This window comes from Colletes gigas, unplaced genomic scaffold (genome assembly GCF_013123115.1).
Source record: "Colletes gigas isolate AHSC1104 unplaced genomic scaffold, ASM1312311v1 Colletes_gigas_Sc00001, whole genome shotgun sequence".
Classification (NCBI taxonomy): domain Eukaryota; kingdom Metazoa; phylum Arthropoda; class Insecta; order Hymenoptera; family Colletidae; genus Colletes; species Colletes gigas.
The window spans coordinates 7,162,273-7,181,890 of NW_025106630.1; the positions used below are offsets into that span (position 1 = coordinate 7,162,273).

Consider the following 19,618-nt stretch of genomic DNA (forward strand, 5'->3'; position numbering starts at 1 on the left):
ATATCCTAGTATTGGCCTTTCTTTTTACGTAATCTTTCGATCGGTTAATCTCGTTCGTAATAGTTCGTACCATAAAAGAAAACTATTTTATAACGGTGTTACCTACTTTGTATCACAGTACACGTTGTGCACCGTTCGTCGTTACGCTAATAAAAATGACAAACTTACGATGACACGAGAAGTACTGTGTTGGCACGCTTGAAAAGAAGGACTGGTCGTACAAAAATACGATACAAAAATCTATCCACGAGTAGACGGACTTTTTCGAAAAATATACAGCAATGTTTGGATAACTGCAAGACAGATATATATATATCTCCACTGATATAGATCTCCATACATAATTTCCACTGATGCAAACTATACCGTGTTTGGTCTTATTTTAATCGGATAAACCTCGTTACGAGAATATAGAAGATATCAGTTATCCAACCATTGATCTATATAGCGGTTTCTGGAAAAATATTATTCTTGTCTTGTGCGCGTTATAGCGACGGACGAAAGATTCCGTTTTAATAATAATCTTGACGCAGCATAGATTCTGCATTTCTTCCGCGAATTCAATATATATTATATAAATTTAGCATATCGATTTCGATCGCTCCCCTTTAAATACAATTTTCCAAAAATAAATTATTCCGCGTGTGTCTAGCTCTTCGTTAAGGCACCTCGATGTTTCGTAACTTTTGTACAAGATATTAGACTTTTATAAACAATATCAACGTCGATAACACATTTGAACTCTTTCATACAATACGTATCACTTCGATTACGATTACTTAATCACCGAGAATGTCATCCGTGTGAGGTCACAGTCTAAAATTTTTCGCTAAATTAATTTAAGTATCGGCTACCATAGGCCCTTAACGGTACAATACAAAATAACATCTGTTTCTACAAAAAGACCTCTCTCGTTTTATAAAAAATACAAATGTCCGAACAGTTCCACGACAAACCGTTTCCGTTGCTTGTCCGTCGTTTCGATTCCTTCTGCTCGCGCAAAATCCTGGTAGAAAAATATTTATACATACGTATATGCTTTCACTGAATCATCTGCAAGTATCTGTTCTCCTCGAGCAACGAGCTGAGAGACGAGGTCATGTCGTTCACCACCATGTTCGCGCTCGACGGCAATGGCTGCGGCAGCGACATGGGGTGGGTGGAACTAGAGACATTCGTCTCGTGCGTGTGGGCATTGCCCGACCAATTTCGACACTGTTGCACGTATTCTAGCGTCCGTCTGTACGAATCCTGCCTCATCCCTTGCGGCGGCTTCATCGGAGACCCCTGCTGGGATTGACTGATGTCCCGACACTGAATTTCGGGCATGGAGGCTCCGTGTTGCTCGTGATAACATTGATCGCTACCGTAATTCCATTGGCAGCTGCAACTGTACTGTTGATGGCTCGGGGGATTGTTCCGACCTTGACAGTTGTGCGTGCAGGTATGCTGTTGGTGCTGCACTCTGCAGTTGGTTTGCTGCACGGTGCACAACTGGGGAGACGTTCTCTTGGACAGAGCATTGTCCACGGCTGGTCGATGCCCGCCGTTCGAATGTGTACAGTTCGTCATTTGGAGACAAGGAGAGAGGGGCTGTTGCTGACAGACTTGGAGACCGGTCATGTTGGTCATCGGCTTGGTCTGGTTGTTCATGGTCAATTGGGAACAGTGGGGCGACAACTGGGGACAATGGTTCGTCACCGTGGTCTGCTGACCAGAATGGAAGTTCGACACCTGACCGTTGGGGGTGACCATTGGCCTGGCGCACTGGTTGCCCGTCTGACCGCACTGGGAATTAGGATGCCCGATGGTTTGATTGGGTATAACGGGTGGCTGGGTACAGTGCGGGGACAACTGAGGGCAATTGGCAGCCGCGTGCGGTTGGCTGCATTGCTGCTGGGTCATCGCGGGGTGGCTAGCTGGGAGGCAGCTAAGATTCGTGTGGTGGTTCGCGTGACCGTTCGGATTTCCGGTACAGTTCGCGTTCATCTGTCCCTGACAACCGTAACCGGGATAGTAACCGTGATGCATGTGAGTCTGGGGACAGTTCCTGGTCAATTGAGCAGAATTTTGAGGAAGATTTTGGGGAGCGTGTTGAGGCGCCAAGGCCCCAGCCGCGGGGGACGTTAGAGGTTGATCGCTGATGTGACTGGGGGCGTAATGAGATCCAGGCGACATCACTTGGCCTGCTGCAGGGCTAAGGACTTGACCGCTGTTGGGTTGCGAGGGATAGTTGGGCGGAGGGCAGTATTGTGGATTGGGCTGAGCGGACCGGGAACTCGGACATTGGCTGTAAGGAGACGGAGAGGAATTCTGATAGTTTGTGCAAGGAGGTTGGCTGAGCGATTGTTGGGGATAACAGTTCTGTTGGTGAGTCGGACTATAGTTACAGGTGGGTTGCATCTGGCGTTGACAGTGCAGAGGATTGCTGCATATCGGGGATTGGCAGAGCGGTAAGGGGCTGTTGCGATAACTGATCTGGCTTCCACCTGCCTGAACCTGAAACAAACAACAAACGATGCATTTCGATTATTGTTTCAACCGCCTTCGCTGCGATATTACTCCAACCGGTGTAACGAATTTGCTCGAAGAAACACACCTGATTCAGATATTGCATCATCTCGTCCGGAATGACCAGCTTGTTCTCTACCATTTCACCTTCTCCGACTTCGTCCAAAATAACTTCCTGGTTAGGATGGTGCTCCGGAAGTTGAACGGACCTGGGCCTGGGTGGTACGAGGGGGGAGTTTCTTTGAGTTTGTTGGCCTCTGGTTGGTTCGGACATACGACGATCACCGGATGGTTGCGTACAATGGCCGTTCGAACCGTTCCAATCTCCCGGTGCTCCCTGAATGCCCTGAGAGAAGTAGATCATCTTAACGACCGAACGGAGGATTTCAGATCCGTACGTTCTTAAGATGTTGCGAACTTACTTGCAGGGACATGTTCTGCGTTTGAACGACAAGGTTGCTCGTCAAGAAGGGCCCTTGGAGGTGACTCGGTGGATTCATTCTGCCGGAAGTGGTACTCAGTTGACTGCTTCTTCTAGACGTGCCCGGACTGATCGGATCGTAGAAGCTTCCGGGACCGGCGTGGCCAATTCTGACGGCGTTGACGCCACTGGCTTGGCTGCTTCTTCTGCTGCAAAAGTCCGTGGACTTCATGCTGCCGTAATAAGTGCTCACTGTGCTGTTGCTGTCCCTTCTCGGCTCGTTCAAAGGTTGCAGCCTCAACTGGAGGTCGGCCAAACTGGTCTGCCGGGCAGGACCTCCGCCTTCCATTTTCAGGTCAGTGATCCTTCTGTTCAGATCGCCGATGTTACCCTGAGGACCCACGCCACGCGTTCCCCTCATTCCGGGCACCACGGACAGGCTTGACATGCCCTTGGCGTGCAATCTTCCTTTCAGACGGTTCCTCGAGGCGGGTGCCGGAGCCTGTTGCTGCTGCTGCGACTCCATTCCACCGACCTAAGGGCAGACGATCGGTCGCGTTATAGTCCGTGAGTTCAAATTAACCGCTTTGACTAACGCGCGTCAGAACTTTTCGCCGTGGAACTGAACAATTTATTCGGAAGTTGAGGAAATAAACAGTTTGTAGACAGTTTGAGACTCACCATAGCACGAAGAGCAACCGGCAGATCGGCAATATCCAGGTCGTCGGGTTCCTCGTTCCAAGGTTCCTCCGTGAGCGAGACGCCTTCGCTGGTCAACGCACTGACACCCGCCACCTCGTCGTTGCAGCCACCGACCAGAGGACTTCCTTGCTGTTGCATCATGCTAGGTGGACTGTTAGCCTCGCTCTCGGACTTCACACTAGGACTCGACAGGCTAGGCGTCTTTGGATGGAGGTCCTCGCTTCTGCTAGGACTGTTACCGCCCGCGCCAGCTTCGTCGCTTCCTCCGCCATCTCCGCCACCGCCTTTGTGCTTCTTGTTGGCGTAGAACTCCGCCCCGTGCACGGTTTTCACGTGTTTCCTCAACGACGAGGGATCGGTGTACCTCTTGGTGCAGCCCGGCGCCTTGCAAACGTAGGGTTTCTGGAAGATTTATCGGATCAAACGTTACGTTCTTTCTCGATTGGCGTTCGTTTTCTTCGCGGTCGGACCACTCACCTCGTTGGAATGAGTTCTATTTTGATGCTTCGCGCGATCGCTGGCGTTGCTGAACGCCTTGCTGCACCCCGGATATTCGCACGTGTACGGTTTCTCGCCCGTGTGAGACCTGAGGTGCGTCTTGAGGTTCTCCAGCCGCGAGTACGCCTTGAAACAGCCCTCGAACTGCAATCGAGAGTCGGAGCGCGCGTTAGTCGAAATCGTCGCGGGATTTTCGTTCGAAAGACGATGTACTCACGGTACACTTGTGAGGTTTTTCGCCAGTGTGCCTTCTCATGTGCACCACCAACATGTACTGGGCCTTGAACGGTTTTTCCTCCCTCGAGCATTCCTCCCAGCCGCAAACGAAACTTTTCTTGTTCGCGTGGATGTGATCGTTGTTGATATGTTTCACGAGATCGTCCTAAAGCGGGAAGGAACAGAAGGTATTCAGGAAAACGAATCTTTTCTCGAAGGTTGACAATATTAACAGCAACGATTAGACTTTGAAATGTACCTGGGTTGGAAATTCGAGGCCACAGTCCCTCCAATGGCAATTTGTCTCGATGAAATCGCCAGGTTCGTCCCGAAGATCCTCGCTGGGACTTAGCCCCTGAGGATGAGTCGGTGGCGCGGTGGTTGTCGTAGCATTCGTGGTCGTGGTTGCCGGTTCTCTTTTTACCTTCGTCGAGGCTCTCCTCGAGGAGGTGTCCGCCTCCGCCGTCACCGACCTGGTCGACGACTCCGACGCTTTTCTGCACGATTCTGCGCTCTGCTCGAACAGAAACACCAAATCGTTGAATTTCCAATTAATACGTCTCGTTTAGTCGGAGGTAATTGGAAAATTATAGCGCGTCGATCAGGTAGCAACAGAGTTACACGGGCCGATAGCATCCGGTATCGTTCCGGCGCATTAATTTAATCGGCATTCGGAATTCAGAGAACAGTATCGGCGATCTTTGACACCGGGGCCAGCGATTTTCTAAAACAAACACGCCGCTCGTGCGCGAGAGCGAATCGCGCGTCGTGACACACGATCAGCACGCGATCTTGCAATTATCGCGTACCGTATAGGGTGTACCGATTCGATCGATCGTACAGGCCCGTCGTAAACCGTTCACCGGCGAGTCCGTGAGCCGATATAGACATAACTTGGAATATTCTCGTCTGCGTAAGGGCGAAACGGAGACCGCGGGTGGCGTGTCTTCACAAACGAGGAACACGCAGCAGAACGGTATCGTTGCGCTTGTTATTTCGAACGTATTTGGCGCGGACTCTTCGAGCAGACGCTCGAAACGATCGACGAGACACGCGTCGTAACTGTATCGTTAAAAACGACATGAACGAGCCAGGTAACTATAAACCTTCTTCTTTTAAATGCAACGCGCGAATAATTTTTCTACGAGCACTTCAGACGGTTATCACAACAGTTCGAAGAGAGATACGAAAGGTGGAATTGTCGGAAGATTGCGGCGCTCGAGTTGTCGCGAAACTCTTTTTGCCGAAAGCTGACGTTCTAAAACTGGTTTCGATGGAATTAATAAACGTTGAGCAACCGATCGCAACGATAGGAGCGTTATTGGTTCGAAACTCGAACCGAACGGAACCGAACCGAGTCTAGTCCGTTCTTCGGGGGTACCTCTCGATTACGACGACCCTATAAATCCATCGATCACCGGTGGGAACGAGCGAGCACGGTGCAACGGTGCACACGGAAACGCGAATCGGCATCGAGGCACGACGACAACCGCGAGAGCGCAACGAGCGAAATGCAAGCCGATGCAATCAGGCACCGGGGAACTTTACAGCGTGCGGACACACGGCGAGCCGTGTCGCGGAGAAGAAAATGAAAACGCCGCCGCGGATGCAAATAAATCAGAGCAGCCCGGAGAAACGCACCGGGGGGACAGCGTCCCCTGTCTGTGTACGCGAGAGAGCGAAAGAAAGAGAGAAAACCGCGGAGAGGCGAGGCGGAGACAGCGAAACAGGGAGAATACGATTAAGAGTGACGTCCACGGGGGAAAAGGAGCACAGCAGCGCGGAGAAGAAAGAGCGGAACGCCCGAAAAAGATAAAAGACGCTGGTCAGGTGGCCAGGGATGGGGGTGGAATCTGGCGGAATAATGTGCGCGAGATTGCTTGTAACCCGAGGACCATGCGAGGCTGACCCAACCGTTTTCTCTTTCTACAGTTTTCTCCGTCGCTCGCGCGCTGCGTTGCGGATGAGGCTGACAAACCGGCGAACCGTAGGGGGAGAGGACGAGAGAGGCTGCTGGAACGCGATTATTTATTCTCGATGAATCGATGACGAGCTACCGAGCATACATCGCCGCCCGGACTGGCGATAACAATTCGAGAGGCACCTGTATACGCGATGCATCCTGCGATCATACCGGACGAAGATCCACCGTGCCTTTACATAATCGTCGACGCACCCAACCGTGGCCGCTAATTACGCCAGTCAACGATACCGTTCGCTTCGATAGCCTTGCTCAACATCGATCGATGACGTTCAATTTTTACTCGGATAAGAATTTTTACTCGGATATTCACGGATGAAAGATGGTCGATTTGGTTTACCCACCTCCGATTTTGGCGGCAGTCCTGCGCCATGGGGTCCAAGAGTCGCCGAGGCCGTGGAATGAGGCGGCACACCGGGGTACAATTGCGAATGGGGCGATAACCCGTGGGCATGGTGGTGCGGGTGAGGCGGCGGGGGTGGAGGTGCGTGGGGCTGCAAGGGATGAGTATGGGGGAGAAGCGCCGCTGCAGCTGCGCTCCTCAGGAGATGGGCCTGTAGCTGTTGCAAGTGCGGCGCCATTCCCGGGTGCATTCCCAGAGTCGGACTCATTGCTAAAACGAAAAGCAAACGTACATGAAATTCACCATGAGAGAACAGTTTGACGGTTGGGGCACGGTTGTCGAACGCGCGGTAAACGTCGGCCATTGCATGGCGTTTAATAGTTAACACGGACGGAGGCGGGGGTGGCGATACGCGCGGATAATCGATAGAGATCGAAATCGGACCGCGTCCATTCTCTTGACAGTCGGAGCACGGCACGCCGGACTTCCGGCACGTAGGCTAAGCTTGCATTTCAATGGTAAAGTCCCTCTGGTCCCTCTTACGAAACCATAAAGCTATAGCGATCGTGTAGGCCGTGACTGTGTCGTGTTCCCTTCGTCGGGAGACCGACGCGATAAACGACTGGATAAACGATCCTACTTAAAAAAAGACGTTTATAAACACCGGAGGGGAACGTCGCGCGCGACTCGACCGATTATTATTTAAATCAAGTACGCGCAATGCGTTGCGGTTTCCGTACGCGCGTTCAACTTCCATTCCCAGATAGGTAATTTCGATACTATAAATCGCTGGTGCTCGCGGTTCGATGTAATCGTACCGAGTTAACTTGCAGTTTAACAACGGTGGCTCGTTACGCGATAAAATATTAATACTCGGCGCAGCCAGAGCGAATAGTTTGTTCGATAAATTGCCGTGGCTAAATTAATCACGGGTTCGATATGGTCTTGTCGGTACGATACGTGACGGGCTTTCGAATCACGCTTCCTTCTAATTGAAGTCTCTACCGACGCTGCTCCTATCGCTGGTCTATAAATTAGCCGCGATAATATTGCAGTTCCGTCGACGCCCGCGTACTTCTACGCAAAATATGCGACTTTATCTCTCTTATTCCTATTTCTATTTATTCCGTGCATTCGTGCGTTATTGCGAGCGACATGCTCGTTTCGAAACCTCCAGTATCCATCGATTCGATTAGGAACGTGTAATGCAATCGAATGTAAATTAACGTATAATTGTCCAAAGCGATAAATCGGCTGTCGGTGATTTAATTCGATCAAATTTGTCCCCTCCCTTCGATCCATTTCCTCGAAACATCGAAACACGTCCATTTGAGAAAGCAGTCGTCGAACAGCTTGCTACCGATCTCGCTCGAACGATCCAACACAGGATTTCCACGGCTACCGGTGAACTATCCTAGGCCGTAGTGTTTCCCATTCTAAATCGCGCCGATGTTTAGTAGTCTAGGAAGGTTCTATGGTCGATGCAATCAAGCTCCATTCAGGGTGCCATCACGTACGTGCGTCAAAGTACTTACTTAGGCGACCGGTCACGCCCATGCGAGTCCACGTTCTAGGCGGTGGTTCATAAAAGCGAGCACGTTGCGTGCCCACGGATGCTTAGCGATTAACAGCGCAGAGTGTCTCGTTTCGAAACTGTCTATTATCCACGTCCTGATGAACGTTGCGCGAACCGTGTCCCACAAATGTACAGGCCGTTCGATTAAAGCGTCTTCGTTCAAATATTTTTAAGTTTAACTTCAAATAGGAAATTTAAAGAAACAACAAATGGTCGATAGATTTTACAGATTCCTCGAGCGTCGAAAACCACGCTACTGGTTTTCGGGATTCGAGGGGCGATTCCTTCCGATCGTCGCGACCGTAAACTTTACGTCCCATTCTTTGCTCGTCCCGCGTACGGAACGGCGAAGAAATCCCATTTTACCGGTCGCGACTATAAAACACGCGTCAGGTAGTATTTCTCACGGCTCGTCGATCGCTCGTCGCGATTCGAATGAATATAAACCGAGGAATGCTCGAAGCGTACGCCTACGAGATTTTATTTAAAAGGACTATCATTTTGCGCTATCGGATTGTACCTCCTCGCGCTCGGAATGATAATCGCTTAATCCGTGCAAAAATATAATAAATCGCGTGGACCGGCGGGGTTCTTATGTTTCTCGATTGATTTTTGGTTTCGTTGGAGTAAATGGAGTTCGAGGGTGGTTGGAATTCCATCACTGGCGACGTCCCGATGCGAGAAGAGGGAGGACGGCTGGCGACGTCGTCCACACGCGGGAGGCAAATAACGAGCGACAACGTCCAGCGGGGGTATCGTGGGACGCCGAGCCGACAAACGATCGGCGATCGCGCCGCGTCGCGTCGCTTGAATTTTAATCCGTTAATTACTTCATTTAATCGCAAATTACCGGCTGCTCTTAACTCGCGAGCAAGGAGGTCTGGCCGATTTGTGGGACGCACCGCGATTCGTGCTGCAGCCGGCTCTTATAATGGCTTCATGCGCACCGGCACCTTAATTCGACGGTCCGCTCCCCCGCTGGCCCCTTCCGGCACTCCCCGGGGCCCAAGGCCCCTTCTTGCACGCCCTTAAACGTCAGGACCTGATCCTTACGAGGACGAGGCTCCCGCGTTAACGCTCACCGCCAATGACTTTATTCCTTTCGTATAGGTCCGTGTAATTATGGTAATTTCGATCTCGGAAACCCGGTTTTCCTGAGAAACCACGACGCCTCCGATACCGCGGACATTTTACGACCAATGTTAAAGATGTTCCATGGACGGTGAAATGATATACGATTGGGGCCGCCTGTGTTGATAATATTAAAGGGAATTATGCAAAATCGCTGCGAGCATGGTTCGATCCGAGACCAGGCTCGATACTTAACGAGATCGTTAGGTCGTCGGTCGTCAAGTTGTAAAACGCCTGAAATTCGCTTTCGTAGATTTCGTCTATGTTTCCAGAGCAAAATGTAATTTTGTTGGCAAAAATGAACGCTGCCCGATAGACGTAGAATAAAATATTCATTTTCTAGAAATATACCGTAGTCGATACTTGGAAATCTTTCTCGGCCAGCAGTTTTTAATCCACGACCACGAATAGCTAATTTACATCCCTGTATGTAAACGCCGGAGTGTTTACGATCCTCGTTTATTCTTTGCCGTGGTAGCGGCAATAACTCGGGAAATATGGTTGTTACGCGTTGGTGGCATTAACAACTTCTGCCCGGGTACACGTGTAATTACACGCGTATAATTCACGTATCGCGTATCCCGCGCGAAACGTTTATAGTTGCGCCGAGGTCCGATTTCCGCCCCCACCTCGCCGACAGTGACGAGCTTACGGGACGGCGTCGGTGATTACGAGCAATCAATCACCGCTCGCCACCCGGTGAAAATGCGCCCGTACCCCCGGTAAACACCCGGTGACTTACATTTTCGGAGGGTATCGTGCGCGGGTGATCTCTTAATTGCACGTTCCCCGGCCATCGCGATTTACCGTGATATTTATTCTCGGTGTAAATCGCTCGTAACGTCTCTCTCATGACTTCGAATGGGAGGGGAAGGAATAATTACGCGGCACAGGTGCTCCGCGTGGACTCGACGCGCCTAAATTTACAACCGAGAAATGAGTAATCGAGCCCGAACGATCGACTCCGGCCAATTATAAAAATTGCACGGGGTTTCCGATCGAACGTCAACCAATCCCGGGGACTTCTTCTTCTCTCTTCAGTCAGCGTTTAATTAATTACGCAGTAAATCTCGTCCAGGGGGAATAATTCAATGAGTTTGACAGGGCAGCCGGTGCGGCAATAATGATACATAAATGGTTGCTTACCGGCGGAAAGATGACCGTAACTGCCACTCGCGCTGCTGCTCCGCGATCCATTCACGATCGAGGCCAGACTGTTTGGGCTGAATCTGATCATGCTGTCGATGTCGAAGCGATCCGAGTACGGGGAACTGCTCAGTGCCCGTTTCCGGCTTGCTCTGATCGTCGACGCCCTTGGGCTTCCTAGCCTCGACGACGCGGACACTGAAAATTACGCCGTTCAATTTTCAATTTATATCAAACATTGGTAATCTGGCGAACGACGCCTGTGAACATTACAGAGTTCTATCAAGAAGAAGGATGCAATTAAGGAAGCATAAAATTAGATCCAGATTGCGCACTATTTCATCCATCATCTGCCTTTCCTTAGTCGCGTGGGATGCCCTATATAAATACACAATCTACCAATCGTCTGTCGATAGGTCACTCGATTCATTTATCACGAATCCATAGGAAACCAGTCGTGGACGTTTCGCGTTCAGGTGAACGACTCTTCGAGAGTCATTGCCTGTCCGGGCATTAAGGTCTCATTGAGCCCGGGAACTCCAAGAGTCGCATAATTGCGATTCCATAGATTATATTTCTAAACGGAACTAATTTTTAGGATGTAGCTCGTGCAAAGAGGCTAATATCGAGCAGCTACACGATCGTCGACCATCGACGGTACCGGTTCGATTAAGCGCTACGAATTCTTGCACCCCGTTCTATCGGAGAATATTCCTACACGGCCGACGAAGATTTTAATGTTTCACCTTTCGGAGCATGCTCGTAACCAGGTAGACATCCAGAACTGACCGGGGAAGGCGGGGAAAAGAGGACAGAGAAGCGAGGGAGAAGGCCGATTCTGCGGCCAGAGCGTTTTAGCGGCGATTTGCCTGCAACCGCAGCCCAACGACGTAATATACAAACCACTTTCTTAAGCTCGCGGTGGCGGCTCGCTTGTACGAACCATCGCTGGTTATATGCTGGCGGTTCCCCGGCTTCTTCGCCTCCCACTTCGTTCCGCCACCTTCCACGATCGAAATTTCTCCATTTTTGATCAGTTTTTTCTAAGTAATGTTACAATTTTGTGGAGGACTCGTACGATTATAGTTGATAAATATGTCTATTTTAATAGAAAGATTCCGTTCGTATTTAGATCGAGAGTCCCTGGTACCCTTCTGGTTTCTCGTGGTCGGGCCCCGTTCTCTGTTTCAACTCCCTCGCTATTCCTCGGGCTCCTCTATCTCCTCGTGTCGTCTCACACGGGCAACGCGATACAGAGAGCCACGAGGAGGCTCGAACCAGCTCTTTCTCCTCGGTTTCCACTCGGTTGATCGCTCGTTCGCGCACAACGGGTATAGAATTACTCGCGGTCGGGGCCCTCGCTTCTTTCTCGTCTCCGTCTCGCCTCTCGCGAACGCGCTCCTTTATCCCCTTTGCCGGTTATTAATTCGAGCACTGATCAAATTTACGGTGGTCAACGAGCGAACAGACGCGCGAGAGAGACGGAAAACGGCTGCCATGCGGTTTTTCCGCATGAGCTGGACCGTTTAAGGTTCCTCGATGGGTTCTCGTGGTCGGGATCGAGGTCGTTCCGATCCCACCCGACTTCTCGCTTCTTCCTCGCGCGCCACTTTCGGGGTTCTCGATCTTGTTACGCTAGTCGCGTTCTTGTGCAATTTCACGGAACCGCTCGTCTGCGGTTTCTGCGAACTTTGTATCCTTTCGGGGAAACCGAGCGAGTCCGTCGCAAGGGAATGAACGTCTACATTTTTTAAACGTTTCGTAGCTCCCAAGATCCGCATCTTCGATGTTTAAATATTTTTCCCCGGTTTATTTTTGTATTTCATTTAACGATCGAGGATGAAATATTTCTCTCGAACGGACGTACGAGTTTCTGTTCTCGAGCGATCGTTTAACGCGCTTCGGGGCTCACGCAACGGTTTCGCTATCCGGTTCGGCGTGATTTCTCGATGCATTTTTCCCCCCGAGGCAAAGCGAATCGATCTCCTTATCTGTTGGATGCGGAGGGTTGGTCTGCTCGTCGAAGGAGCCTCTTTAATGAATATGCGAACGATTCTCAGGGGCCCCTCTCGCCTCGTCCCGAACGTCCTCGTGACCCACGACCCTCTGGACTCTACACGCTCCGTACGTTCCAATCCCCCTGTACCCCGTGCTCCTCGCGGGGCTAACATGGGATTGAGACATGTAAATTGGTGCAATCGGCCACTCCGATCGGCGCGGCTCATTCGACGCTACTCGGCGCATGCTACCGTGCTACAGGTCGCCTCAAACGACCGATCCGCGACCATTTTTAACGCCTCCTTTCAGACTCACAGAGGAATCTCATCGGTAGAATCACGAGGAATTTGCAAGCTCTTCGATTTAAATCAACCTCGATAGATCGTGACGAAACATTTGATCGATATCTTCCGGAGGGAGTTCATTCGTAGTGGAACTTTTTTTAAATTGTCCATTTGGAGAGAGCAATAGCGTTAGAACCAAGTTGCTTCTTCCCAGTTCTTAAATATTCTTTGAGCTCTCCTGGGGCCTTGTAACGAGCTGCGATTTATCGATCGACTTCGACGCGTAATTCGATCGAACGTCCAGAACATAGCACGAAAACAGGAACCGAAGACTGACACGAAGAAGCAGAGGTACAGGAGGAGAAGAAGTAAGAAGAAGAAGAAACGTGAGACAACCTGTAGGGTAGGCGCTAAGGTGTTAATGAGGTCGTGTCGCTCCGAGTCGATTCAATTATGCGGTGGTGGCGACTAACGAGGCCCCGTTTACCCTTTCAGTCGTCTTTTAGCCTCTCGGCCTCTTAACCGGTCGATCTCCTACCTGCTGCTAGTGCTACTACACCTACGGCTAGCCGCACGTAACGTGCATCAGGATCTTTCATTAGATTCACTTGTCGTCCTCGATCGTCCGATCGAAAGAATCGCCGATTTCGTTCGTCGAAACGGACGGACGTGCAACAATCTGGTATTAACTAATTTCGATGCTGCACAAGGCTGGACTTACTACCCCCGTATTTAGCTAACGATTCGATTGGAAATAGATCTTTCGAGGCAGAAAGAAAACTGCAGCTCACCGTCAATGGAGAAGGGGAATTCCGTGGATGCGAGAGTACTTGCTGGTCCCGCGGCGTGTAGAAGGTACTCGGGCCCCAAACCACCCAGTCCTAGAAACACACCCAAAGAAACGACGATTAACATAAAAAAATGTTCGCTCGATGAAAATCAGGGTTAGGCAAAATGTGATCCGATTACATTTGCCACAAGATTATATGCAATCGCACGGTAATTATCGTGTAACTGTCATCGTAATTGCACACCTTTGAAGCGTGCAAAAAGTATATAATTACATGTAATTTAACCGTGTCAAATGTAATTACATCTGTTGAAAAGTTTGGAACTTGTCGAGTAGGAAGCTTGTATCGTGTGTCGTACACAGCGTCCAATGGATCGCATTCAAAGACCTCGATTCTCAAAGAGTTCCTTCCGGCGGAAATGCGGGTCCTTTTCACCGAGCTTCTCGATGTTCGAGGGGAACAATAGACAGAGTGTTCTACCGATGCTTCCTTTATTAAATTTATCAAAGGACAGACAACGACGATACGAGGAACTGATATCGTAAGCTCTCGTTGCGCGTTGAGAAACGGATCCACGAGGGTTGGCGAATGCAAATTTCCTATTTCATTGCGGACATTGTTATTCGATGAAATAAAACACTGTTCTTTGCTACGCGTAACTTTGCGAAATCTTCGTAGAACATCGATGTCTAGTCGATCCTTTGAGACGCGAATAAACTTGGAGGTCTCCGGGCGACGTCGTTGAAATTAGGCGACGTCCCAGGCCGCTATCGTTCTAATTATCTCGGGGCAGGTACAAGCCAGGGTAATTACCGTGTAACGAGGCGTTGGGACTGTGCGTGGAGGCCTGAAGCTGGTGGTAAAGGTGGTCCATGTAGTTGAGCCGGTAGGCGGGACGCAGGGCCGTATGTTCCGAGAGGGGGTGACTTCTGCGGAGAAAATCACCGCCGGAAGTCCCGTTCCCAGCAGCCCCGCCGCCTCCGCCTCCGCCGCCGCTCGCTCCGCCACCGCCGCCGGTGGCTGCACTGCCGATCGCAGTCGTACTGCTTGGCAATCTGAAACAAACCCTAACCATTAATCCCCCTTCCTTTTTTTCAACAATTCGACGGATTAAAATTATCGTAAACCGATTCGAAAACCACGAAGCACTGTTCCTAGGTCTCACTAGGGGTTTATTCGTTTCTGACGGACCTAGTTTTGCTTCTGAAATCCTGCGATACGCGTTACTTGCAACTGTTACGAATAAAAAGGGTTCTGGCGCAGTCTTTCTTTTGGGGAGAATTAATGGCCTCCTTAAATCAAGGGCTCGGAAGGGATAATCTCCATCGAGAGAATATTTAAATTTAATAACACCTAACCTTCCATCCTTGTTATAGGTGGTACATATTCAAAGATTTCCGAGACAACAGAATCGCCACAGCATCCGTCAACTTGAATATATGTATGCTGCTTAGAACGTTTAAAAAAGCGTGGAACGTTTCGCGGAAAGGGGACAGGATTCGAATAGCAGATTAATCATCTCGAAAGGACAATGCAAAGAAACGAATGCTCGTTTGACGAATGAAAGTGCGACACGCTCAAAGCCGCGACAAATGGCGCGCGTCTCTTCGTCAAAGACTCTATTTTTGTCTCGTTCACGATGGAACAGGTGTCTCCTACCAATAGCGAGCTTCCTTCTTGGACGAGTTTTTTCTCGAAAGCAGATCGAACGTTCTTCTTTTTACGAGACTCTTGGACCGAGATGCGCCACAGAAACTGGCAATTTGAACATACGCTTCGCGACACTCGATCAAACGCCTGTGGTTACCAATGATTATTGACTCAATTATTCTTAAGGATAAAATAAACTATTCTTGGGAAATATTTCGTCGATCGAGGAACGAGAGAACAGAGGCATTTTGTGACAAGGGGGTTCCAGAATGGGGCACGTAGAAAATAGTTTTATACGAGCGGGGTTTGAGAAGATCGCGTTTTGGTCTGGTTGGTCGAAAGATAGAGCGGCACAGAGGAAGAGACAGGAACAGTTCGCGTTTTGACTGACGGCCATTCGCCACGCTCGAATTATCGGGAAATGGCGCGTGTCCCGTACCTTCAAAGATATTCTCTTCGCTCGGTCGCATCGTTAGTGCCTCTTTACGACGATCTCTTGCACGACGCGCGCCCGTACGACCAGGATTCTTCGAGGAATCACAAGGAACGTCAGGTGGCTTGAGATCTTTATTGGAAACTCGCCGAGACGCCTCTGCAGCTGCGAAAGACTCCGAGAAGCTGGAGTAATTCACTGCCAAGGTCGTGCACTCGAGGAATTTCCCCGAGGCCGTGGAAAAGTCCTGCAGGAAATTAAGGAACCTGGCAAGTTCTGATAATTTCAGGGAATATTCTATCGCGAACCCTTTTTTTTAAATTTGTAACACTTAAAAAACATATGTGTCTTTTGATTAAAAGTTATCGAGGAATGTTTAGCACTCTGTGCGTCGTGTTGGCACCGGGTAACAGCGCGACGCGTCTCGACGCCAAGAAGCCAGGTGGGTAAACGCCGGCCAGGGGAAATAGAGACAGCAATTGGCGCGTGTCATAACGTTTTAACGCGTATTACGATGTTTGAGTCGGTCGCTGTCTAAATATTGGCTCCGCACCGACGCGAGTTTGCTGAGCAAAGACAACCGGATCGACTGTTTGACTTTACTTAGAGTCCACGGATCCCGATTACTGACTGCTCGTTACCTGCTTTATGCGGCCCGCTCGTGTTAACAGGTCTGTCGTGTAATCCGCGACGAGTCGCCTCTGAAAACGACGAGTGTCTCTTAGACCCTCTCGTTTCTCCGACACGACGATACCGAGCCAAATTAGCGATCTCTGACAACTTTTCCGCAAATTTCGCAGTTCGGTGCTAAACACGATGGACTCGCGCCGACTGTACGAAGTAATTTGATAAAGAGTTTCGGACTCGATCGAGAAAGATCGAAGCAGCATGTCGAGAAGTTAGAAATTGGCAAGGCTGCGGAAAGCCGCGGCGACGCATCCGGGGGTAAAAATTAGGACGGTTTGACAGGCTGCTTAGTAGCAGGCTCGTAAAAAGCTCGGCCAGGAGAAGGCCAGAGGGACAGGGGACGTAATTACAATGAAAACATCGTCGGCTCCGTCGGCTCGACGTCTTTTTGCCCGTCGTTTTCTGTTCACTCTCCAGGAGAGAAACGGCCGACAGAGAGGAAAAATAACAGGCGAGGGAGGAGGGAACGAGACCGATTCTATTTCGAATCCTGCTGAGTGCCAGATGACTCGAGGTATGGTTCTGCCTCCGACTTCTCCTCTTCCTTCATCTTTTGCCGTCTTCGCGCTCGCTTTTTTCCGCCCCCTCCGCCACCTTTCTTTCCGTCAACCCCTTCAGCTCGCTCTTTACGATTCCTTTCTTCCGACCAGTTTCCTGCTCGTTTTGCTCGCCGTTGATCTTTTACGAAATTCTTCGCGGATATTCGTCGCGCTGACAATGTCCATCGTTTGTGAAAAAGCTTTGGAGATTATACCGTATGCCAATGAAATGTTCATAGCTCCCGTAATTTATAACTAATAACTGGGATAATTTTCGTCACCGACAGAGACAGAGAGGAATGCTTCGTCGTCGCGTTCATTATTTATCCGCTCCACTTTCTTTACGCTTTTCCCGCCCGTTCCTCCTCACCCTTCCAATTAAGCTATTATTAATTTCCCTTTCGAGAGTTGTTTTCTCTTCCTCCGTGCGTTCCTCTTTCCACGCTTTCCGAGTCTGACGGTCGGCGAGGAACAAGGGACACGGAGGGAGGACCGACAGATAAAACTCGAGTCGTTAACTCGACACGCCGGAAACCGACGCATCTATCTTTATCTACGGCCCGTCTGCCAGCGGCCAGGGGTCTTCTTGAAATTCCTACGACTCTCGGCTCCTCCTTGCCGGTTCTTTTCTGTCCCTCGCGAAGGAAAACCGCGCGATTTCCGTTCTGTTCGCTTCGCGCCGGCAGCAAAATAATACAACTAAAAAATTTCAGGTTCAGCAACGGAGAACGTCCCGTGTAAACAGACTTGAACAATTTTACGGATATCTTGGATATCTATTCTTCGTTCTCACGAGAAATATTTCTAGAGTGCCAGAGTATTTCCCGGATAGTTCGTTGCATCGTATCGTTTAGTTTTCGTGGATTATTTCGAACGTATCGCGGCCTTCGTTGCGTCTTAAGTCGGTTATAGTCGAACGGTAGGAAAGGAAGGGGCGGAGGAAGCCGAGCGAAGTATTAAGGGTCGCAAGCTCATTACCACGAGTCGTGGTAATGAGGCGAGTTAAGCGCAGCCCAGAAACATCTGCCACGTTTCCCCGGTGTCTCGAGGCAAAACGAAAAGAGTACGATACCGTCGACAGGATTCTTCCGTATAAGGAAACACCGTAAAAAGACGGCTAGCCAAGTGAAAATGTCTATAGAGATTATTTTTTAAAACGCTCGGTATTTCAGTAGTCCGAAACGTTCTCCCAATTAGCGGGTCATGAAAAGATCGAGGAGCGTGTTTCGTCAACGACAGGTTGACAAAATATTCCACGAATATCTCAGGGCCCTGTAATCTCACGGACCAGTGAAAATCCCAGGCTGACAAAGTATCGGGGGCGTCGGAGCGACAAAGCGACCGCGAAGAACCGAGGAAGCGAGAAACTCACGGCCCCCGGGACGAGTTTCGCGGCTTTGGTTCGGATTAAGTCGGGAGCCTAACACTTCCACGGGGTTTCAGGTTATGATATTTATTGCTTCGGCTTGGTGAACCCGGCTACACGGCGATAAAGAGGGGAAGGAAACCATATGGCTGACGCAGCGCCGCGCCGGTCCCGTGAGCGGCACGCGCTTCAAACGCGGACGCGAAACTGCCAAAGGGAAAGAAAAGGAACGGCTCGCGGGAGAAACGGCCGAAACGCCGTAGGAAAATGGCCAGGAATTCTTTTCGCCGCGTCCCGGGTAACCGTGCATTCTATTTCGATCTAAACGCCGACGGAAAAAGCGCGGGAATTCGCGAAACGGATAGACGAACGCTGGGAATAATTAGAAGGGAGAACGAAAACGCGCGTCCCCGCGGGAGTCGATGAACTCGAGGAAATGTGCTTTGGCGGACGCGCGCGCGAAAAGAAGAAAAGATTTTAATCAGGATCCGACAACGAAGATGCACACCCGCGATTTCGACGATTTTCTGATAATTTCGCGGACCCTGTCCGCGATTCATCTCCCCGACGTTGGCACGCTGCCACCGGCGCGAGAAACGCCGCGCGAATTTCCTACCGCGAAAAGTCGTGAAACCCCCGGAGAACCGAGCTATTCTCCGCGAACGTACAGATATAGTCTTTTAACAGGCATTTTCACGAGGTCGTAGTTCAGTCATGTGGATTTATGTTTAGCGTTTCTCGTCGCTGGTCGCATTGGAAAGCATAAAACCATCCGCGATCATCGGGTCCAGGCCGTAATTTCATGGGACTTTCCGATGCGTGACTGTGTTACATTGATACTTTCAGCGTCGAATAAGTATTCCAGGTTCCTTTCGTTTAAATATTATTACGTACCGAGGATTTATAGATGAGCGATCTATTATTCTGTCTTCCTGTTCGCGTACACACTCCGCGTTGTAACGAACGTAAGAATATAGAAGTATAACTTTACGTTTGGTCACGCTGTGGGAAACAAATTTCCGGAACGACTTGATTTGCAGAAGGGTGACCGAGATTCGCGGAAGTGTTAATTTATAGAGCAAAAAGGTGAATGCGTTAATTTCGAGAGCAAAACCTGTATTAGTAACCGAGAAATACCGGTATTCGTAATACCGACTCTGTTTGGAAGTGCGGCGATCGAACGGCGTGATTAACTCGCCGGCAAGGTGTCCCTCGTCGCGACGGCGAGCCGTAAAAACGGTTTTTCAAGCGACAGGTCGGCCCATAAGTATTCTCTTAATCGACGAGTCACCGCATGAGAACTGGCCCCGGTTGTTTTCGTGACCGGCGAAAGAAGGCCTCTCGG

At 50.1% G+C, this 19,618-nt stretch overlaps 1 protein-coding gene across 1 annotated transcript in view; it reads right to left on the reverse strand.

Moving 5' to 3' along the window:
- Window positions 1-1,041: 1,041 nt before the first annotated feature.
- LOC122395917 (transcriptional activator cubitus interruptus-like) overlaps window positions 1,042-19,618 on the reverse strand; it is an 87,439-nt gene continuing 68,862 nt past the window's right edge. The window contains exons 2-12 of the mRNA XM_043393884.1: window positions 14,412-14,653; window positions 13,599-13,688; window positions 10,526-10,723; window positions 6,674-6,942; window positions 4,608-4,862; window positions 4,350-4,514; window positions 4,112-4,276; window positions 3,614-4,036; window positions 2,934-3,467; window positions 2,600-2,857; window positions 1,042-2,499 (exon numbers count right to left, since the gene is read on the reverse strand). Of these exons, the coding sequence (XP_043249819.1) occupies window positions 1,042-2,499; window positions 2,600-2,857; window positions 2,934-3,467; window positions 3,614-4,036; window positions 4,112-4,276; window positions 4,350-4,514; window positions 4,608-4,862; window positions 6,674-6,942; window positions 10,526-10,723; window positions 13,599-13,688; window positions 14,412-14,653 (4,057 nt within the window). The remainder of the gene's footprint in view (window positions 2,500-2,599; window positions 2,858-2,933; window positions 3,468-3,613; window positions 4,037-4,111; window positions 4,277-4,349; window positions 4,515-4,607; window positions 4,863-6,673; window positions 6,943-10,525; window positions 10,724-13,598; window positions 13,689-14,411; window positions 14,654-19,618) is intronic.